Source organism: Dipodomys merriami, unplaced genomic scaffold (assembly GCF_024711535.1).
Source record: "Dipodomys merriami isolate MVZ:Mamm:240054 unplaced genomic scaffold, mDipMer1.0.p SCAF_56, whole genome shotgun sequence".
Lineage (NCBI taxonomy): Eukaryota > Metazoa > Chordata > Mammalia > Rodentia > Heteromyidae > Dipodomys > Dipodomys merriami.
The window spans coordinates 5605664-5630058 of NW_027206135.1; the positions used below are offsets into that span (position 1 = coordinate 5605664).

The window sequence follows — 24395 nt, forward strand, 5'->3', positions numbered from 1 at the left end:
GCAGAGCCTTCTGAAAGGAAGTTAGATCACTGGAAGGTATGTTATAGGGACCCTGTCTCTCTTTACTTACTGCCTGCTATGAGTGAGCACCTTACCACATGCCCAAAGGACTGAATCCTCAGAATCCATAAGCCAAAATAAACTTTTAAGTTGGTTATCTCAGGTATTTTGTCACAACAATAGCAAGCTGACTAACATGACACATAAGTTACCTTGTACACTGTCTGCAGATTAACCTTCAATTATCATTTTTATTATGTCCCTTGCTTGATGGTCCCTGATATATTGTGAAGATTGGTATAGAATGCCACTTTATGGTGGTGAGGATGAAGCAGAGAAATAAATGAAGTGAAGGAATAAGGTTTGTGATAATCCTGGGTAATAGTTTTCCAGGACAATAGAAAGCCCTGAGGTCTGAATGAGGAGCAAAATGAAGAGAAGCAAGAAGGACAATGTACTATAAGTAAAAATTATTAAAGAGAATGATTTAGGAATTGGAGAAATGTCGAAATATGTTGAGCTATGGGAGGCCAAGGTTAGGAAGGAGGAGTTTATTTTAAAAGTAACTCATGATGAGTACACAGTATCTCAATAAGTCTTGCTGAAGAAATAAATTAATATCCTTATATATCACCCTGCACCCGAATCAACTCCAAATAGATCAAAGACTTCGAAGTCAAAGCAAACACCCTGAAAATATTACAGGAAGGAATAGGAGAAACTCTAGTACTCCTTAGCACAGGCCAAAATTTTCTTAATAAACGCCCAGAAACAAAACAAATCAAAGAAAGGTTGGACAAATGGGATTGCATGAAAGTACAGAGCTTTTGCATGACAAAGGACATAGCTAGCAAGATCAACAGAAAGTCCACGGATTAAGAGAAGACAACAGACAAGGGTCACATATCTAAAATATACTTAGAACTCAAAAAATTAAATTCCCCAACAACAAAATCCTCAAAGAAACAACTACCCGATTAATAAGTGGGCTAAAGACTTAAAGAGAAACTTCTCTGAAGGAGAAATAAGAATGGCCATTAGACACATGAAGAAATGCTCAACCTCTCTAGCCATAAAAGAAATACAAATCAAAACATCATTAAGATTCCACCTCACCCCAGTTAGAGTGGCTATAATCAAGAAATCTAATAACAACAGATGCTGGCGGGGGGGAAGGGGGGGGGAAGGGGAGAATGTGGCCAAAAGGGAACCCTACTGCATTGTTGGTGGGAATGTAAAGTTGGAAGGCAGTATGGAGGTTCCTCAAAAGACTCCACATAGAGCTCCCCTATGACCCAGCAATCCCACTTTTGGGCATTTACTCAAATGATCACAAACAAGGCCATACTAAAGCTACCAGCACAACTATGTTTATCGCATCATAGCTAAGATATGGAACCAATCCTGATGCCCCTCAGTAGACAAATGGATCAAGAAAATATGGTACACACACACACACACACACACACACACACACACACACACACACACACACACACACACACACACACACACACACACATACACACACACACACACACACACACAGGAATTCTATGCCTCCATCAGAAAGAATGACACTGCCCAATTTGTTAGGAAATGAAAAGACTTGGAAAAAATCATATTAAGTAAAGTAAGCCAGGCCCAAAGAAACATAGATCCCATGATTTCCCTTATTTGCTATAACTAGTATATGTTTAGGACAAGCAGAAAAGGTCAAAAGCTATGTATATATGATCATATAAGATGATTCTAAGCAAAATAAACCCTAAGACAGAGACACAAGAGATTTTATCTTTCTTGCTGTTGTTTTTAATGTATATATAATGTACTATGTTATTTTTTTATTTCTTTTGTATGTTCTTTCCCCATGGCATAACCCCTGTTTTCAGATATTAGATTCTGGAGTCCTGTATCTTGTATATACATTTTTCTAATTTGGGGAGGGGAAGGAAAATAACAAAATACTGAAATTAGGATACAGGTTGAATAAAAATGAGATGTATAAGACACTATGTTGAAAACGAACTTTACAACTTCAGGGGAGGGGAGAGGGAGGAGTTTGGGAGGTAGGGAAGGAAGGGGAAAAACAAAGGAGGAGTTAACAATGATCTATAGGAAATGTACTCATTACCTTACTCATGTAACTGTAACCCCTCTATACAGTATTTTTACAATAAAAAATATAAAAAAGAAATGAATAGTCCATTCAGGATTGCTTCTTTTGCTAAATTAGGACTGAAATTTAGTGTGTGATTTAAAAGGAAGAAAAACATTCTTTTGTATGTTCACTTATTTAATTTAAAACAATGTTTATTCTGGCCAAAGTTTTTCATTACTAAAATTTAGTAAGGTAAGGGGAAAAAATGAAACTACAAATAAAAATTCTCTTCTAATGATCTCTTAGAACTTCAATGCAATTTCTTAACAAAATGGATTAATACATATTAAATATTCAAAATTTAGATGTTTTAAAAGTCATACACATACATTTAAGACAAGAGAAACCTGCTTACAAGACATAAGATTGACTTGCTCCTATGACAGAATTATCCATAGTAAGTCAGTGTTCCATCTGAGAATAGATGGAGACTTGGCTTTTCATAATTAAATAATAGATACCCTGAGACTGAAAGGGAGTCTTTTAACTCCTAGAGTCCCACATTCATACACTTGGTATTTCCTTACTATTCAATGTGGGCTGGAACTAAAGATTTGCTTTGATTGAGTAGAATACATTAAAAGTAGCAGCATATCAACTGTGAAATTAGGTTACAAAGAGACTTCAATCATGGGTATTGTTTGCTGGTCTGAGAACAGCCATGTTGTAAGCTGCCCTAGAGAAGTTCACATAACAGGGAAATGAGATAGGCTTCTGGCAATCAGTTGGAAGATGTGCTCTCAGCCCAATACCCCTCGAATCCTTCCTGATCTTCAGTGAGTGAGCTTGCAAATGGATCCTCAAGCTGAGCCTTCAGAAGGAGCCTGAAGCACTAGCTGACAGCTCAACTGTAGTTTTAGGCCAGACCAGGAGGCAGAACCATTCTGCTAAGCCATATGTGGATTTCTAGGTAAGAGAAACTGTGAGATTAAAAGGTTTTAACCATTATTCTTTGGGCTGATTTTTTATATGGAAACATATAACACGCTGAACTATCTACATTTTAGTGAAGTATATCAGTCAAAGTTTAACAGTGATTAATCCACAAAAAAGATATTTAAGACAACCTAACATACATTTAATAATTTTGTATTAACAAGTTTACATTTGTAATTTTTAGCTTTGACTAAGACTAGAATTTATTGATTATACTAATAACTAATACTTGGTTAGAAATTAGAAATTTCAGTTTTAGAGAGAATAATAAGAACAGAAGGAAATGATCTGGATTCTAATATGTCTGCAAAAAATCTAAACATTATAGTGGATTAAAAAAATCAAAAGTAGTAGTAAGTAAATCTAGGGAGATGCTCTCCACATTTTAAGGTAGAACTGTTAACATGGATCATTCTTAAAAACAGTGTGGGATACTAGTTAAAAGCACAGATTCTGCTGGGTGTCTGCTACTCAGGAGGCTAAGATCTGAGGATCGTGCTTCAAAGCCAGCCCAGGCAGGAAAATCTGTGAGACTCTTATCTCCAAGTAACCACAAGAAAACCAGAAGTAGTGCTGTGGCTTAAAGTGGTAGAGTGAAAGAGCTCAGAGACAGTGTCCAGGCCCTAAGTTTAAGCACCAGAATCTGTGCAAAAAAAAGCACATATTCTGAGAGTGAGTCAATTTCTGGCCCCCTTAATGAATATTATATTATGTTCTTTTTAAACGAAATATTGAAACACAAAGTGAAATGCGAATAATTGTCAAGACATTGCACTGGCACTCCAGCTCCACTACAGATTAGTGCTTTCAGATTCCGTCCCGCTCACTTAACTCCAAGCCTCTGTTTCTTCATCTACAAAGCAGGAATAACCATGCCTATATTTTAGGGTACAATCAGCACAGTGCTTGGCACAAAGCAAAAACAACAGTCATAAAGAGTAATTACACTTTCGAAGAACAAAGTATTCATTTCAGGATACTTCATAACTGGAACTATTTAGAAAACTTGGCAGAAGATTCTAGAAGCCAAAATTTAACAAAGTAAAGATTAAGGCTTACTCAAGAAAGTACAAAGCCAAGTCTGTAGAATGAATGAAAGTCATAAATCTGATAAGGAATTTCTGTCTAGAATAAAGACATTACAATTCAGTAATAAAAAAAAATCTCATTAAAAAATAGGCAATGAATACATAGAAGGTATGCAACTGGCAAATAAATGCACAATTAGATTGTTCGACATTATGTCATGGTAAAATGCAAATCTAAATCACAGTGAAATACCACTTTGCACCCATTAATGTGACAATAGCAAGTGTTATCTATAAGTGTTATCTACTGGAAAAAGTGGAATCCCCATATAACTGGAAAGATATAAAATGATAAAGTTGCTATGGTAAATAGTGAGGTAGTTACTAAAAAAATCATAAAATTAGCATGTGACCTGGCAATACTACAGAATATTATTCATACAAAAAAGCACTAACACACACTACAAATGAATGAACCTTAAAAGCAATGTAAGTGGATAAAGCTAGACAGAAAAGTATACATATTATATGATTCTATTTATAGGAAATAACCCAAACAGGCAAATCCATAGGAATAAGAAGCTAGGTCCTATTAGAAAAGTAAAAGCAAAAAAGGCTAGGTGTGGGCTGGCTCAGTGGTAGAGTGCTTGCCTTGCATGAATGAGGCCCTGGGTTCGATTCTTCAGCACCATATAATCAGAGAAAAAAAAAAGCCAGAAGTGGCACTGTGGCTCAAGTGGTAGAGCGCTAGCCTTGAGCTGAAGAGCTGAGGGACAGCGCCCAGGCCCAGAGTTCATGCCCCATGACCAACCAACCAACAAACAAACAAACAAAAAGGCAATCCTCAAAAGTTAAAAACAATGGGTTGGGCTTAAAAATCTGAGAGACAGATAACTGAAACTAGAAAATGAAAAAGACTCATAAAAAGAAGGATACAGGTGGACCTGTTGCAACAATGAGAAGTACAAGTTGTCATGTCCAAAACTAGCTTTACAACGTCGGTGCGGGGGTGGGGGGGTGGGGGGGGAAAGGAGAAGGATTGGGATTGGGGGGAGGGGGGAGGCTGGGAAGGGATGTGAAGGGTAAACAAAGGAGGAGGCTGCAATGCTTGGTAAGAAATGTACGCATTATCCTGCCCACGTAATTGTAACTCCTCTGTACAGTATGTTCACAAATAAAATAAAATTAAATTAAAAAAAAGTCAAAAAATAATTATGACAAATTCAATGAGCATTTCCCCTGCTGCAACTTTGATCCAAACCTACTGTAAGAAAATGCATTCTTCAAAAAGCAAAAACAAAAAACAAAAACAAAACAAAAAACCCCTACAAAACTAAACAGGAGGTAAAAATTTGGTTTTCCAAGTTCATGGAAACTTATTGTCATCAAAAGGCTCATTACTTCTTTGACTTCTAAAACATAAAGCAATTAGTAAAAACAGAAACTGCCAATAGTTTATTGTGTAAAAAATTATAGAATTTGAGGGCCAAAAGGATACTTTACAGGTCACTGACCAGACCCCTGCCTTGTGAGGCTGATGCAGGAGGATTACAAATTCAAGGCTAGTCAGAACTATACAATGTTCGACAAGAAATGTACTCATTACCTTACTCATGTAAATGTAACTCCTCTGTACGGCATCTTTGCAATAAAATAAGACACACAGAGAGAGAGAGAGAGAGAGAGAGAGAGAGAGAGAGAGAGAGAGAGAGAGAGAGAGAGAGAGAGAGAGAGAGAGAGAGAGAACCAAAAAACAGGCATCAGTGGCTCTCACCTAGAATCCTAGTTACTGAGGAGGCTGATATCTGAGGATAGCAGTTCAAAGCCAGCCCAGGCAAGAAAGTCTGTGAGTTGCTTAATTAACCACCAAAAAGCCAGACATGAAGGTGTGGCTCATGTGATAGGGTACTAGCTTTGAGCAAAAAGCTCAAGCGAAGTGCCCAAGCTCAGTGTTACAGCCTGAGGAGGAAATGCACAAAACGTAAGAGATACAGAGAGAGACAGAAAGAAAGAGAGAGAGAGACAGAGAGACAGAGAAAGAGAGAGAGAGAAAGAGACAGAGACAGAGAGACAGAGAAAGAGAGACAGACAGAGACAGAGAGGGAGGGAGGGAGGACAAGGAGGGAAGGAGAGACAGAGATAGAGACAGAGAAAAAAAGACAGAGACAGAGAGGGAGGGGGGAAAGAGAAAGAGAGAGGGAGGGAGGGAATGAGAGAGAGAATATTACCTATCTCAACTTTCTTATTTTATGTATGAGGACACTAATTGAGCTACTTTTTTACAGGTCACACAAACAATTTTCCTGAAATTAAGGGCAGGGAAACAGCAGATTACACAAAGATTTAAACATAACTGATAACACAAGACTGATCAAGAGCTAGTCTACATTACCTGATCAACTAAGATGTGTAATGTATATGTGAGAATTAAAAAACATTTTTTACAATTTTTATTATCAATTAGTTTTACAAAGGGGTTACATTTTGACATGTCTATAAATGCATATTGACATTTGACATGTCTATATAATGTACCTTGGTAAGACACACTTTTCTGTCACTCTAAAATTTGTTTTTAAATTACATTTCTCTCTCTCTCTCTCTCTCTCTCTCTCTCTCTCTCTCTCTCTCTCTCTCTCTCTCTCTCTCTCTCTTCCCTTTTCCCCTCCCATCCATTTAGACTGTGCTTCATCAAAGCTGCATAGAATAAGTCTGCAGGTAAAGAAGATTAGCTATACATGCCAATGGAGGCTCCCTGGAGTAAAATTAATAAGTCAGTACCATCAGAATGGCACATTAGCTAGAATGTGTTAAATATCAAGATTAACCACGCTGGTGGGCAGGAGATTTTCCATATCTATAGCCTGATTCTCTTAAAGGTTCCTACAGCAACCTTAGTCTCAGTGTCAGCCACTTTTCCTGGGAGAGCACATGGTCACATCCATAGAAACATAGACAGTAATTCACCAGTGAGAAGGTAAACTGTTTCTCTTTTATTATTAAATGACATGTTTTATTTTGAATATAGAACTGGTCTGTTGGTCTGGGATAGGCTAGTTTATGGAAGTGACTGACATTTACTTATTAGAAAATGTTAAAAAGGCTTTTGTATATTGAAAAGCCAAGGAAAAAGTAAGCAAACTTTGATGTCTGCTAAATTTGGATGGAAATTTGTAAGGAGGTTCTTTAATTAGATGAATGTAAAAATGCCAAGAAAGCTGTAGTTTACAGTCTTCGATTTTGGGTCTTTATATTTTAATACAGTGGTGAAAAAGTCTTTGTGGTCTATCATGAGAACTCTTGGGAACTATTTTGTACAGAAGTCTATCTTGTTATGAACAAGATGGTTGACCATTATGACAAATTATGTGCTTAATATTTATAAATGACTAGAATACAAACACAGAAGCTGTTACTCTAAAATTATGGTAACATAAACTTAAGTTTAGTTCTGTTGTCTTCACTTGGTCACATGAGGTACTTAAGGGAAAGACTAAAGGTTATTCAAAGTTAGCACCTGGTCTACAGAAAATTGACTGCAAAGGACCATGCAGAAAGTTCAGTTAGTGTTCTCTCTTTTTATTTTTTTAGTCATCTTAGCAGTAAAGATGATGTTTATCTCATAGAGGCTTCAAGAGGACCAAATGCAAATTACATTTTAAAAAATTAGTTAAAAACTTAATACACATGGTGGGTGCTAATTAAATGATCAATTTTGTTTCCTTCTATCCTCTCATTATTCTAACAGTGTAACACATGCATACTATTCTACTTATAATTTATTCCAAAATTCTTATTTTATGAAACCCTATAAATTGTCATCTTAAAATATGAAAAAATACATAATTAACATGGTCCTTACTTTAAGAAACTGTAAAGGATATGAAATTGCTCGGCATTCTCTCCAATATCTGTTTATGTATTATAATTTAGCTCAAAGTTACACAGTAATCAACAATGCAGTAAGATGGTCTATCAACAGGGGAAACATTTATGTCTCACTTGTTCCCATGCCAACTCCTAAACTTGCCTTCAAATATAAAAATGGTTTATGTTCTTAAAGAATGTTTTGGTGTAATCAAATTATCTTTCACATTTAACTGTCTGGAGGTATTGAGGTTTATGTTTTGATCTGAGCTCTAGTAGTAGCTGGGTAAATCAGCCATTCCCCTCTATCAACTTGTTTTCCTACCTATATAGTGAAACCATTGTGTTAAGTTGTTTCAACATTTTCTTCTCTCTAAGATTTTCTGTGATCTAAGTATGTCCTGCTTCTAAGGAAGGCTAATAACTCTCTGAAGGCAAGAGTCACATCTTAGTCTCTTTTAGAAATCTATACATTATTTGACATAGTGCTGCATAGCACATTTATAAAATTCAACTACAACTCATTACACTATAAAAACAAATATGGTGCTGGGTGCTATTGGCTCATGTCTGTAATCCTCGCTACTTAGGAGGCTGAGATCTAAGGCTCTTGGTTCAAAGTTAACCAGGGCAGGAAAGTCTATGAGACCATCTCCGATTAACCTCCAAAAAGTTGGAAATGACATTGTGGCAAGTGGCAGAGTGTTAGCCTTGAACACAAAAGCACAGGGATAGCTCTAGTTAAGAGGAAGCTGGGAAGAATATATTCTGTCTTGTCAACTTCTTAAACCAACAAAATATTTTAGATGTATGGACTTACTGTGACAAGCCAGCATGGCAGGTAACATCTAAGATACCTTCAAACGACCATACTAGTATTCAAATCCTGTACAGTCTCCTCCTACCATATTCCAAATTGGTCTATGTAATCAAAAGTGTCCTAGGGAAATAAATGATGGTGACTTTGGAGATTAAATTTTAATTGCTGAAGATTCCAACAGAAATATACTAGACTTATCAGCTTTCTCAAAAGATATGATAAAGCCAGAAGAGAATGGCCATAACTAAGGCACTATGAAACCAGGTCACAGGGGAAAAACAAGGCCCCTGAAGGTCTTGTTTGGCATATAAAAATTCAGAGGTATACAATGAATAGTTAAAGGTCTATCATGTAGAAGAAAGATTTTATATATATTATATCCTAGAGATTAAGGAAGAGACAGAAAATGAAGAATTTACAAATTGTCAGAGCTTTTTAAGGCAAGCAGTCTCTACCTCTGGATCTGATTATGTCTAAACTAGCTAGCCACTGAGCAAAATGTTACAGAAAGAAATCCAAACCCTGGAAGGGAGTTGTATGGCTGATTCTATATTAAAGTCTTTTTAATCCTGATATTTTACAGCCTGAACACATGAAGATTAGCGAATCCATGTGTTAATCTACACTGCCAAACACATTTCCCACAATTCCAGCCCATGTAGAGTAAAAAGAATGAGATAGGTTTTAACTATGGCCTATCTCATTCTTTGATGGCCTTCCTAACAACTCCTTTCTTAGCAAACCATCTTACTGTTCACACGTCTCATTATTTAATCTAAGGCACACATTTGTTTCTGTTAAATCTGTAACAAATATGGAGGAAAGTATCTTTATGGATATTTGGATGAATCCAAAGTTGCCTGACTTACTCTATATCTTCATAGTTTTCTTTCAACACATGAACATCAAATTAAAAATCTGTATCTACATATTCAATTAAGATTTTACATTTTTTAAAAGCCTGAAATACAGATTTCTAGGGAGTCTGAACTATTATTGTAAAAGGTCCAGTGGAAAGATACTTCCTCACAGACAAAAATGTACATATTTGACATATGTACATTTGTGAGGTGATACTGGCTTATTATCCCATCCCTAGCTTCCAGACATTACAAGAAAGTGACCATCTAAATACCAAAGACCTATGTAACATCACAGAAAGTTACTACCCCTAGTACTTTCTTTGGTTATCACTCAAAAGTGAGAACATAGAGAGGAGCTGAACCTATGGTTATTCTGTTCTGAAAATCAGAAATCTGATATTATGTGAAATAGTTCAATATTCTGATAAAGTGCAAGGTTCTTTTCCAATATAAAATCAGTCCACTTGCAAAAATAAATACCTATACTCAAATTCTAAGTGTCCTTTACAGGGGTAAAATAAAGAACTAATTTAGACTTTGACAATGGGAGGCTCAAACCTACTATTTATTAAGTAGAATGATGATACTTAGTTTTTATTGTTGAAAGCTAAACCATCTGTTTGAGTGGAAATAGATTTTGCCACAAGGGAGAAAGAGTGAAAGTGATCTTCCTACAAGCAAAAGAGACTAAAAGTCTGCTAGGTCCAATGGCTCAGTGACTTTAAACATCTTTAAACACGTAGGATACTTCTTATGAAAGTTCCTATAGATAGAATGGTTATAAGTAAATAAAAAACAAGAATACAAACTATTCATGAAAAACATTTCCTACACAACAGCCAATTATCAAGATATTATCAACAAGGTGATAATATTCCAACTATAGGAAGGCAGCTCTAACACTGATTCTGGTATGTTTCCCCCCTATTTAAAAATATATTTATTTTCAGGTTTAACTTATAGAACAGAATTCAGAAAAGACTGTGCTAGCTGAGGAATTTTAAGGAGTTGAAAAGAAGTAAATGTGCTTGCTTATGACTTCAAGGAACAAAAGGGAGAAACTGAGTGAGGCAGGATACAATGACAGGATAGCTATTTCACGTAAATTATAAAACAGAAAAATTTCGGACACTATAACAAGAACATATTGAAGGTTAAGTAAAATAGCATTTCTTTAGAGATGGCTAGGAAGAGACAGATAGAAATATGAATAATACAATACATTAAAGAACACTAACACTAAAATAGTGTTAGCATAAGCTAACATTGTAAACGAGTTGATCACACTTCTATTTTGTGGAGGAAAATTATTGTATTGGTTAAACATATTTCCAGCTGATGCTTGCTACAGCACTCTACCATGTACTAAGATGAGTGAGGTGTCTGGGAGGAGACAGTAAGGAGAGGATTAGTGTTGAAAAGAGAAGAGAAATAAATGTTTACTGCATGAGATGCAACCATATGATTTAGGTCATTGATGAATGAAGAAAATGACTTTAAGCTGCCAAACAAAAATAACAATGAAGATTCCATAAAGGGACTACTATACAGAAGATGTAGATGTCTCTAATAAAAATGATTTCCTTAATAAAAGAAATTTGGTTTTTTTGTTTTTGTTTTTTTTCAGATCACAATATGCTTGTTAAACTTACATTTCTGAGCCAATCTTTAAGTTAGGTCTAAACATCTGACAGAGTTTATATTTAATGAGACAGAGGCAAAAGGTATATTAGGAATTTATGAAATGGGTCTTTTTTTTTTTTTGGTCGTGGGGCTTGAACTCTGGTCTGACCGCTGTCCCTGCGCTCTTCAGCTCAAGGCTAGCGCTCTACCACTTGAGCTACAGCACCACTTCTGGTTTTCTGGTGGTTTACTGGAGATAAGAGTTTCACGGACTTTCCTGCCCAGGCTGGCTTTGAACCATGATCCTCAGATCTCAGCCTCCTGAGTAGCTAGGATTACAGGCATGAGCCACAGGCGCCTGGCGAAATGGGTCTTTTCTTGATAGGCACTAGGCACCTAAGCTTCCCTCCTTAATATTGCATGGAATACAGATTTGATGAGTTGAGCTGCAGCACACTATGATCATCTGAGAAGGGTGAAGTGTCATTAACCTTAGCACCCTTAAGTTGTTGAATTAACATTCAACTGGGTTGGTTCTCTATGCTGTTTGCTACAAATTTCTCAATATAGAAAAAAAAAACAAGTTAAAGCTTAGTTAGCTGGGTGCACTCCTTTCTTAAATTCTATGTTTCCTTTAAAGTTTTATCTCCCAAGGTAGCAACTGATAGTAGTTATCAAAATTTCTCTGCATACCTTTTTTCTGGGTGGGTGATGGTAGTGATAACTGGAGTTTGAACTTGAGTCCTTGGACTTGCCAGGCAGCATTCTGCATTTGAGATATGCCTCTATCCCAAATTCTATTATATCATATTCTTATAATTTTTTTAATTTTATACCATAGGCATTGGGAATACTCCATGGTACCTAAACTTTCTTTTAAAAATTTATTCAGTATGTGTACACCATTATATGTTATAGACCATGATAGACAATTTGCTCCAGGAAAGTTAGAATGAGCTTGTGACTTTAAATGAGTATCATTATTCCACCATACTGTGAAATTTGGGAAATTATGTAATCACTTAATCACAATTAAAAAAAAAAAAAAAGAACCTCGGGGAAGGTAGAGAGGGAAGGGATGGTAGGGGGAAAACAATGGAGGGGGTAACAATGCTCATTAGGAAGTGTACTCATTACCTTACACATGTAACTGTAACCCTCTGTATAGTAGTATCTTTACAATAAAAAAATTTAAAAAATAGGTTAGAAACAATTGAAAAAAATTATTCAGAAACTTAGTGGTGGCTCACATTTATGAACCTAGCTACTTGGGAGGCTGAGAATAAATAGAAGGATCAAAGTTTGAGGCCAGCTTGGGCAGAAAATTTCCAGAAAACTCTTCTCAATCCAGAGATGGGCACAGTGACATGTGCCTTTCATCCAAGCTTTGTGAGAGGATTTCAACTCTTCCAAAGGGAAGCTAGATGCTGTGGTGTGTGCCCAAGATCCCAGTGACAACAGAAATCTAAAAGTAAGTGATTGTAGCTCTAGCATATGCCCAAGCAGGAAGTGATACCCTATCTCAAAAATAACCAGCATTACCTTACTCATGTAACTGTAACCCCTCTGTACAGTATTTGTACAATAAAAAAAAACTTATTTAAAAAGTAACCAACAAAATATAGGGCTGGAGGTATAGCTCAAATGGTAGAGCACCAGCCTACCAAGTGTAAGTGCTGATTTCAAACCTCTGTACTGACTAAAAAATTAAGTGACACAATATTTCTGAGTGAGAAGTGATCTAACTTATCACTGTCTTTTTAGTCTTCAATGGTATTTTAACATCAACAGAGTTAGGACAAGCTATAAAAAGATGTGCAGAATTGAGCCAAATTATACCTGTATTATAAAGATAATTTGTGTCATACTCTGCCTGTCTTTGCAGTATAAAACTGCACAATCAGTCCAATGGATGAAAATTTAGGTACTGCCTACTATAATTAATATAGTAAATGTTAACTTTCATTACCTTATTTACCAATTATACATGATTAATGGATCTGAATCATTTTTTTTCCCCAGTCTTGGTGCTTGAACTAAGGGCCTGGGCACTGTTCCTGAGCCTCTTTGTTCTCAAGACTAGTGCTCCATTCCCTGAGTCACAACACCACTTCCAGCTTTTTTTGAGTAGTTTATTGGAGATAAAAAAATCTCATGGACTTTTCTGCCCAGGTTGGCTTCAAACCACAATCCTCAAATCTCACCCTCCTTAGTAGCAAGGATTATAGGCGTGAGCTACCAGTGTCTGGTTGATCTGCATCCATTTTGAGAGAAAAGCAAATTCTGTTCTTCAAGTGATTAGTGTAATTTTTTTTTAAAGCAGAATTTCTCAGCGTGGGAATTTTACTGTTGGTTTTAATCCCAAGTGATAAGTCTGGAAGTGATGATTATTTGTTAAAAAATTAAAAACAAGATTAATCAGCCACTTTATTCTCTGAATATAATTATGAGACAGAATAAACTGAAATAAAAATGCTAGAGTACAAACATATTTTTAAAAATAACATGCAGGCGTCTAAGGAGAAATGAATTTATAAGAGTAAAACAACTCTCAGCCTTTAAGGCATCCAAGCCTGCTGAGGTAAAACAGGACAGTTTCCTAATATGTTTGCTTTGGGATAGCCACTGGCATAAAACTGTGATCATCAAAAGCAGTTGTATCAACATTCTCTCATCATTAAAACCGACACCATTTATTTAGTTGTTTTGCTTCCTGACCTTTTGTTACACTACTGGCAAAGGTGTTTGCATACCATCATTAGCAAGCTTATCTAGATTTCCATGACATAGAAAGTATTGTGACAGGGCTGGGACAGTGGCTCAGTGGTAGAGTGCTTGCCTTGCATGCACGAGGCCCTGGGTTCGATTCCTCAGCACCACATAAACATAAAAAAAAAAGCCAGAAGTGGCGCTGTGGCTCAAGTGGTAGAGTGCTAGCTTTGAGCTGAAGAGCTGAGGGACAGCACCCAGGCCCAGAGCTCAGGCCCAGGACCGGACCCCCCACCCCCCAAAAAAAAAAGAAAAGTAAAGAAAGTATTGTGACACTAAACAGAATAAGAGTTTAGCTTGATTGTCATTTGTTCATATATATAGGCCTTTACTAATGACATGGGGGAAATCAGACCAACAATACTGCTGATTTTTAGTATTTATGTGACACCATTAATCATTATATCAGATACTAGAGGAAAAGAGAATAGTAAAACAAAATCAGTGAAAATGATGGTCAAACCTGATGATGTCAGGTTCATTCCCAGATTTCTGCAAAGTAACTACCATTAAAAAGAAACAAAACACTTCTATATTTTATGTTACTTAATTACTTATCAAGAGTTAGAGAAAGAAAATTAGCCTTTTCCAAAAACCACAATTCTTGTTTCAGAGAGAAGGAAAGTGAATTTATCAGCAAGGATTAGAAATGCTGAATGCCCCTTTAAAATCAGTGGTCATGATATTCTTAGGTGTTTTCAGACACATGCTCTTGTGCATGAAAACGAGTTGGATTTAACTATGGTAGGATTTTTTTCCAGTTAAGTGGGACCTATGAAGAAGGCAGTGGTGGTGATAAGGAAACATAGAATCTATGCTAGGTAAGGAGGAACACAGGCTCATTAAAAAGGTGATAGGGTCAAAGGGCTGGACAGTTGTGAGAAAAGAGAATAGTTGGAGTATAGAGATTATTGTAAGAGCATTAAGGAACAGAGATGGGATGCCTGAGAGATTTCAAAGGGAGTGCCATTAGTGCCATTAATGATGATGATGAGATCTAGCCTGCCAACATATGGATTATAGAGAATGATGAGGTGGTACAAAATAAAAGAGGATTGGATCAAAATAGAGTTCTGGCTGAATCCTCTATGTGGACATTGATAGAGCAGTGGTAGAGAGTCACTGCTAAGAGTGAAGCAGATGACAGTAACAGAAAATAGTTACAGGAGGAAAGCTCACCATTATATATTTGAAAGATGTCAGGGAGACTAAACAAGAAAGAAGAGGTAATTTGGAAATAATAGTGGTTAACAAGGATACCTCCTTTAGCTCTGTGGTATATAAGGTGGAAAGATAAAAGGGCTTTAATCTGAAAAATATCCTCAGAACAAGAGGTTGAAGCAACTTTCAGAGAAGAGACTGTACTTGATATATTTCTTGAATTTGAATTTTAACTTTTCTAATAGTTTACTGTATCTTAAAAAAAGAAAAAGGCATATTTACAAAGAATCTGGAACATATTAAAAAAAGAAATGATTCCATTTTCCAAATCTATGAGACTCATCTTCAAAAATTAGTCCACTGGCCAAGATAAACAGCACTGCATTGTTTTGTGCTTAATAGAAATGAACAGCTCACTATTACAAAAATAAAACAAGGCATTCTCAGAAGAAAAACGTTAAGTTAATTCTGCCTTGATGAATTTAGAAAGTAGCTTCACAGAGCATAAGCTGACAAAAGATAACTCTATTATTGCTCAAGCAGAGAAGCATAAGTACTAATAGGGATGAGAATAAATGAGATTTTCTACATATATTTTTGGACTATAATACAATACACTTTGGAATATGTTGTTCTTTAGGTGTATATAATTGTAGAGGTATTCCTTTACTGAAAGAGATGATCTTCCTAATGTCGTAGTTTTTTTCCTTAAATTTGTTTCAATTATCTAAGACTAATACGATTTTTGTGCTTTAACAAGAAAATAATTTGTATTTTATACCCATAGGTTGACTCCTCAACATTTCTATTAAGCTGTCTGTATTCAGCTCATGAAAATCCTTTATGGTCTTAAGTGTGTAATAAAAATGCCTATTCTTTAAATGCCAATTTTTATTGAAATTTATCTAGACTGTCCTCCACACAATACAATGTTTTGTTTGATAGAAGAATATGATTGTTAAATATGACTATTAATCAGAATGTGGACTGATTCAACTGCAGGCTAGTTCAGTGAATTCAAATGACTTTGAATTCCCATCTTCTTCATAAACTATGATGTTCTTACCGTTAGATGGAAATTTTACATGAGTTCTACTATGCCAGATAAATAAACTAAAGACAGAAGGTAAATTTGCCTATTCCACTAAGTCTAATATGATATGTCAGAGAAAGTAATTAATCACTAACATATACAATGTTCATTTACAATATATAGCAGAGCTCAAGTAAATTCTCTTCTTCATGAAGGACCCAGGTAAAAGAAAAAAAAAATCTCTCCTAAATTAAATTTCTTTAGTACTTTTAAAATTACTTATGGGAAATTTCTCTTTGAACTACACTGATTTCTGTGTTTTCTTTCCAGATTTAAAGTGGGTACACTCTGTTTTAACATCTTTGGATAGCCCCAAAGTGTCACAGTATTATTTGTACTTTGTTTAATACCCAGTTCTAGTATAACAAAAATCTTATAGTGATACCACCAATACCAAACTCATCAAAATTATAGATTATACTTAAATAGGATTCTGTAGCTTGACCTAGAATCATATCAATATTTATAAAACACAAGAAACCACTTTGTGTTCCAAAAACCTAATTTACAAAGTCACTGTTAGAACATAGCAGGGACTTCTTTTACTGCATGTATAATTAGAAAGGCCCCAACTATAGTGCACCCTGCTAGCTTCTCAATTTTGTAAATAAAACAGAACTACTTTTTCTGTTAAAAATATAGTAACTTTTAAGAAAAGGAAAATGGAATTTAAAGATAATACTGTAGAATATCAGTGGGAACATATTTCAAATATAATGCCATGAATATATACTTGCCTGACTGAAGTGTCTTTTTATTAATCCAGACAATCTTGGTTAAGGCAATGGAAAAGTGTTTTTCATACAACAAGACTTCAGCTTACCATTTATGTTTATTGCTGGCAATACAATCGACATTTTTGGTCTTGTAGTCTTGTTATGGGTGGTAGCTGGTAACAGTAGGTGATCCTAAAATTACAAAGAACAATCCATTATATATTTTTTCTGGATTAGACCTTTAATAGGCCAAATTTAGAATTTCTAAGCAGCCAACATTTCATTGGGATCATGAAAAATAAGTTATTTGAACTTGGTTTAGAAATGATTGACTACAAATTACTTCATGATCACACATATGCTGCACACATATGTCACACATATGCTGCAGTACGCTACAGAGTATTGGTTAAGCCACCAGAACAAGAGATTTTAATTCTAGTTCTGTATTAAACAGCTGTTATGAATGAGACAAAATTGTATATCCTTCCTAGGTCTGTTTCCAGTCCTGTAAAATGATGGGACTAGACTAGATAATATCAGAAGTAGTTTCCAACTAGAGTCATTTTCAAATGTTTTTGAAAAACTCTTTTCCTCTATAATTCTCCCAAACTATCAATTTATAAAAGACTGTAAGTACAGCAGAGCCTAGACCCAGAAGCCTTGCCTGTTCAATTTCTTCCTTTGAGGTACCTAAAACATTAGGCATTTATTTCAAACAGGTACATGCTAAAGAAGACGAGTTTAGGGAATTATAAATGCATATCTATTACAATTACATAGTTCTAAAGATAATCTAGCCAACTTTTTTTTTGTAAAGATACTATACAGAGGGTTACAGTTACATGAGTGAGGTAATGAGTACACTTCCTCTTGAACATTGTTACCCCCTCCATTGTTTTCCCCCTACCATCCCCTCCCTCCCTCCCTTCCCCAAGGTTCTTTTTTTTTTTTTTTTTGGATTGTGATTAAGTGATTACATAATTTCCGGAAATTCACAGTATTGTGGAATAATGATGCTCATTTAAAGTCACAAGTTCATTCTAACTTTCCTGGAGCAAATTGTCTATCACAGTCTGTAATATATAACGGTGCTCACATGTTATATACCATATATGTGATCAGCAGCATGGGGATATTTAGTAGTGGTTCAACCAGATGAGTGGGAGTTCTTTGTTTCTTAAGTCCTGTTAGTTTTGTCATACCACCTAACATTTTGGATTTATCATCCACTTATCAGGGAGACCATGTACCGTTTGTCTCTTCGTTCTTGGCTTACCTCGCTCAACATGATTCCTTCTAGCTCCATCCATTTCCCTGCAAATGCCATTATTTTGTCATTTCTAATGGCTGCATAATATTCCATTGTGTATAGATACCACAATTTTTGGATCCATTCATCTGTGGTGGGGCATCTAGGTTGTTTCCATATCCTAGCTATTGCGAACAGTGCTGCAATAAACATGGAGGTGCACGTGTCCTTGTATATTGGTTCCTGTTGTTCAGGGTAGATGCCTAGAAGTGGTATGACTGGGTCGTAAGGGAGGTCAATCTTTAGCTTTCTAAGAACCCTCCAGACTGCTTTCCAAAGTGGTTGTATAAGTGTACATTCCCATCAGCAGTGTAATAGCGTTCCTCGGTCTCCACATCCCCTCCAGCATTTGTCGTTGGCTGATTTGTGGATGTGGGACATTCTGACTGGGGTAAGGTGGTATCTCAGGGTTGTCTTTATTTGCATTTCCTTCACCACCAGGGATGATGAACATTTCTTCATGTGTTTCTTTGCCATTTTTATTTCTTCATTTGAGAAGTCCCTCTTTAGTTCCCTTGCCCATTTAGTAATTGGTTTGTTAGGTTTGGGAGGGATTAGTTTCTTGAGTTCCCTGTATATACAGGATGTTAACCCCTTGTCTGATATATTGCTGGTAAATTATTTTTCCCAATTAGTTGGTTGTCTTTCTAGCTTGGTTGCGATAGCTTTATCTGTGCAGAAGCTTTTTATTTTAAGGTAGTCCCATTTGTCGAGTCTCTCTCCAACTTGTTGTGACCCTGGGACTCTGTTCAGGAAGTTCCTTCCAGTGCCTATTAGTTCAAGTGTCTCTCCTACTCTGTCCTGCAGTAGTTTCAGAGATTCAGGTTTAATGTTAAGGTCTTTAATCCATTTTGAGTTGATGTTGGTTTTAGCCAACTTTTGATGATTTTAAATGAATCAGAGCATCTGAGGTTTCTGGTCTCCCAGAAACACAATTACTAAAAGTTAAGATTGAGCCAAGTGAAGTTTGGCTTTAGAAGAGTGTTTTGAAAAATATACATTTGTAAGTATTCTAAAGCTAATCATGAATGACTTATGACTATGATAATAACTATTTTCTTTTTTAATATGTTTTTATTGCAAACTATACAGAGGGGTTACAATTACATGAGTAAGGTAATGAAGACATTTCCTATTGAGCATTGTTACCTCTTCCTTTGTTTTTCCACTACCATCCCTTCCCTCCTCACCTCCCCAACTCCTCCCCACCCCACCCCCCAAATTGTAAAGTTCGTTTTCAACATGGTGTCTTGTACATCTCATTGTTACAATGGGTCAACCTATATCCTTATCAGCATTTTGTTATTTCCCCTCCCCTCCCCAAATTAGAAAAATGTATATACAAGATGCAGGGCACCAGAATCAAATACAGTGAAAACAAGGGTTATACTGGGCAGGAAGAACATACAAAAGGAACAAAAAAAAAAAATCACATAGTACATTATAAATACATTAAAAACAATAGCAAGAAAGAAAAACTGACTTGTGTTCCTATCTTGGGATTCACTTCGCTTATATGGTCATATGTATATAGCTTTTTTGACCTTTTCTGCTTGTCCTAGACATATACTAATAACTACTATTTCCAACAGCCCTACTTTCTAGCAAAAACAGAACTTCACCTACAAAAAAGCATGATAGCTTTAAGGGAACAAATTGAGATAAAATTATTGTAAGCAAAACTTGTTTTGCTTTGTTCTCTTGTTCCTATGCTCTCTGTTTCATCATTCATTCGATCAGCTTGATATATGAACAAAACTCCTTAAAATATCAGATGTAATATAACTGACAAAGATAAAAATTCAGTGCAACTGAGTTCAAGGTCAATGTGACTGTGAATGCAATTACCAGCAAAACAAAGAAAAAAAATCTGGATTGTGAAAGACAAATTGAAATGGATGGGCATGAATAAAACTGTGTGGAAAACATTTCCAGTAACTGCTTGTACTTTATACAATTCAGGGCAACATTTCCATGAGAACGCTTTTTTTTTTAAGTGGGGGAGGAAGAAGAGCAAAGGACTGCTACAATTCCAGTACTCTTTTTTTTTTTTTAAGCTGCATTGTTAGACACAAAGATCACACATTTCAGAAAGTAAGATAACATATTATAACCAAGAAAACAACACAATTTGTTGATCTTCTTGCTATGAAAATTATAAATAGCTAAATTCCTATAATTGAAGTACTGGTTCAGGGTCTTTGAGTTGAATAGCCTCCAAAACTTGCAAACCCCAAATTAAGGCTACTGTAAAAATAAACATTCTTAGATTCCTTTGTTCATGGGTTAAGGTCAGACTCAAACTTAATTCTGAGCTTCTTGATAAGATCTAGATGTCATACTAAATGCTGTTTTTAAATATAATTTTCTGAATACTAAAACTCTTCATTAAACTTCAATAAAGTACTTATGTTTCAATCAAAAAGCCCAGTTATGCTACTATAAAAAGAATTATATCTTACATGTATATAAATTATTATAGTTAAAGTGTATTGCCTCTAATCATTAAAGGACTGAAAACTGGGAGTACAGCCTTCAGGTTATTTTACTATTATTATTGTATATTGGCAGTGCTGAGGATTGAACCCAGGTTTCACACATGACACAGCCTACAATTTAAAGTGCATGTTTAATAAAAAGCATAAAGCCCAAAGTTGCAGGGAACCAAAGCTAGTCTACCACAAACTCTAACAGTACTTACATTAAAAACTAATTACATGTACACAGATAGCTAACACAGTGAAGATGCTTCATTTAACACTGCCTTCACTTCCTCAAAATAAATGTCCTTCTATTTTCACAACTATAAACTGTGAATCATTATTCTTTGTATTCATTCTGTTCATTTTAATTTTGTTTATTGAATTTATTTTTGGTAGTGGTACTAGGGTTTGAACTTAGGGCCTGGGTGCTGTCCCTTAGCTTTTTTGTTTAAGGCTGGTGATCTACAACTTGAGCCACAGTTCCACTTCTGGTTCCCCCCACCCTACCCCGGTTAGTTGGAAATAAGAGCCTCATGGACTTTCTTGCCAGGACTGGCTTCACACCATGATCCTCAGATCTCAGTCTCCTGAATAACTAGGATTATAAGCATGAGCTATTAGCACCAGGTATTCTGTTCTTTTTAAAAAGATCACTGATCCTATTAATCACAATGGCAGATGCATTGGAACCTTAATCACCAAATATTTACTGACTTCTCATATAACAAAAAGGTCTTACTGAACATTTTATCCTGCACTATGCCTCAGAAGATGTTTTCTTTTTTTTTTTTTTGGGGGGGGGGGTCCGGTTGTGGGGCCTGAACTCTCGGCCTGGGCGCTGTCCCTCAGCTCTTCAGCTCAAGGCTAGCACTCTACCACTTGAGCCACAGCACCACTTCCGGCTTTTTTCTTTTTTGCTTATGTGGTGCTGAGGAATCGAACCCAGGGCCTCGTGCATGCAAGGCAAGTGATCTACCACAAGCCACCTTCCCAGCCCCAATGAAGAACGTAAAAAATATATATAGATAGATAGATAGCACCTAACAGCCATTTTTGCTGTACCTTTGCTTGCTAAAAACTCTGCTAAAACCTTGAGGAGTGGAGTGAAAGAGGCAGAAAACTGGACTGCCCTCATCAAAGTAGGCAAGCACCCCCTGAATGAATTTATTAAAAGGCATGGAGTCACATTAATGCTTAATGTAATAGAAATTAGAAGTTATGATTACTAACTGCTCATTTTTGCTTCTGTACGAATTGCTTTGTGCTAGATGATTTTATGGTTTTTGTATGATTTTAACTGTGACTGGTTTTAGTTACTCAGTAGTGAAATGTCAGCCTGGGAGCCTAGAGTTGCTTGGTAAAAGACTTCAAAGGGTTTACAGCCCTGACCAAGGGCACAAAGTCTTCAGAATTATCCCCACAGCTGCAACGCCCCTCCCGGAGGCTGAGGCAGCAAGGCCCTAGGGAAGAAATATAATATTTTGAGAAACCTAAGCAACTCCATTTTTGTTTAACACTCCGTCTCAGTTCTGCGACTTGACTCGTGACCCACTTTAGCCCCAATGCTAGGAATTTACAGAAAGCCATGCACAATTCATGGAGCCATAGATGACGTTTGCTTAAGGCAGGTGTTAGCCCCCAAGTGGTGTTGCCCCCCACCCACCTAGGACTAAGAGTTTCTGACCAACCGGTACTTCAGAGCTCAGGGCTCTGAATGCCATGCATTCTGTTGGTCCGGGTGTGACTCATAACCATTTTTGGTCAAGCTATGGACCAAGGACATTTTTCTGTAAAGGTCAACGAATCATATTTGCCCAGCTTAGCTTGCTTTAAATGTTAACCAATCATGTAATTTCTTATGTAAAAGTTCCTTAAAGTTGTTTGTTCAATACTATAAAAACTGTGCTGATTCTATGCTCAGGGCCTCTTAGCGTCACCTGTTACCATGGGCGCGGAGGACCAAGCTCGAGCTTGCAATAAACCGGCTCTTTGTTGCTTACATTGATCATGGTCTCTGGTGGTCTTCTGGGGGTCCCCAAATTCCGGTATAACACCAAGATGTTTTCTTTTAAAGAATGTAAATCCAGATTTTTTATTTGTTGGGGGAACAATGTGAATTATGACAAAAATAGCCATTAGTCCCCAATATATGCTCTTGCTGTTCTATTATAGAACTGAAAACAGGACTATGATACCTAATTAGACACAAAGTCACACAAAATAGACTATACTCTCCAGCCTCATACTCTATTCAATGAGCTCAAAAAATTAGTATCTGAAATCTATTCAAGGTAGTAGTGGGCAGAAGACCATCTTCCTTCTTCCTCCTCCTTTCCCTTTCGTCCTTCCTGCCTGCTAGAAGACAGGTTAAGACTGCTAGAGGGGGCTATCTTAAGACTGCTAGAGGAAGCTGTCTTAAATGAGATGGAAGGCTGCAATTAGAGGATTATGGAATAAAAAGACAAGAGAGAAATCTTGGTGATCAAAAAGCTACAATAAGTCCTCCAGAACTTACACATAAGAGAAAAATAAAATTCTAACATGTCTAAGCCACTCTTATATTGGATTTTTGATCATTCATACTCCAACCCTATGTTAAGGTATAAATCTATGAACAGTATTAAAAGTATTTGGTCCAAAGGAATCTCAACAAATGTTAAAGTAATCTGGGACAGCCTTCATTTTGTTTGTTTGCTTGTTTTTGCCAGTCCTGGGGGCTTGAACTCTGAGCCTGGACACTGTCCCTGAGCTTCTTTTTGCTCAAGGCGAGCACTCTACCATTTGAGGCACAGTGACACTTCCAGCATTTTTGAATAGTTTATTGGAGGTAAGAGTCTCACAGTTTCCTGCCCAGGCTGACTTCAAACTGTGATCCTCAGATCTCAGCTTCCTAGGTAGCTAGGATTACAGGCCTGGGCTACCAGTGCCTGGCTCCTTGTTGTTTATTTGACAGCATAGAAAACCACATTTAGGGCTGGGAAGGTGGCTCAGTGGTAGGGTGCTTGCCTCTCATGCGTGAGGACCTGGGTTCGATTCCTCAGCACCACATAAGCAGAAAAAAGAAAAGCCGGAAGTGGCACTGTGGTTCAAGTGGTGGAGCACTAGCCTTGAGCTGAGGGACAGCGCCCAGGCCCAGAGTTCAGGCCCACGACCGGACCAAAAAAAAAAAAAAAAAAACCACCACATTTATTCTTAACTTTCTCTTTATATATATATATATATATATTTAAATCTTTAAGTAGTTGTACAAACAAATTACCATTTAACAAAGCTGTTTATGACTACACCTTTTTTTTGGGGGTGGGGAGGGGTGGTCCGGTCATGGGGCCTGAACTCTGGGCCTGGGTGCTATCCCTCAGCTCTTCAGCTCAAGGGTAGCGCTCCACCACTTGACCCACAGTGCCACTTCTACCTTTTGTTTCTTCTGCTTATGTGGTACTGAGGAATTGAACCCAGGACCTCAGGCATGCAAGGCAAGCGCTCTACCACTGAGCCACCTTCCCAGCCCAGATGACAACACCTTGATTAATACCTTCCCACTTCACTCACAGGATTTTACTTAA

General features: G+C 36.6%; 1 protein-coding gene across 2 annotated transcripts in view; it reads right to left on the reverse strand.

Annotated features, from left to right (window-relative positions):
• Positions 1–24395, reverse strand: part of Atf6 (activating transcription factor 6) — a 200922-nt gene that overhangs the window by 22663 nt on the left and 153864 nt on the right. For both annotated transcript variants that reach the window (XM_070000199.1, XM_070000200.1), the window contains exon 15: positions 17145–17229. In XM_070000199.1, the coding sequence (XP_069856300.1) occupies positions 17145–17229 (85 nt within the window). The remainder of the gene's footprint in view (positions 1–17144; positions 17230–24395) is intronic.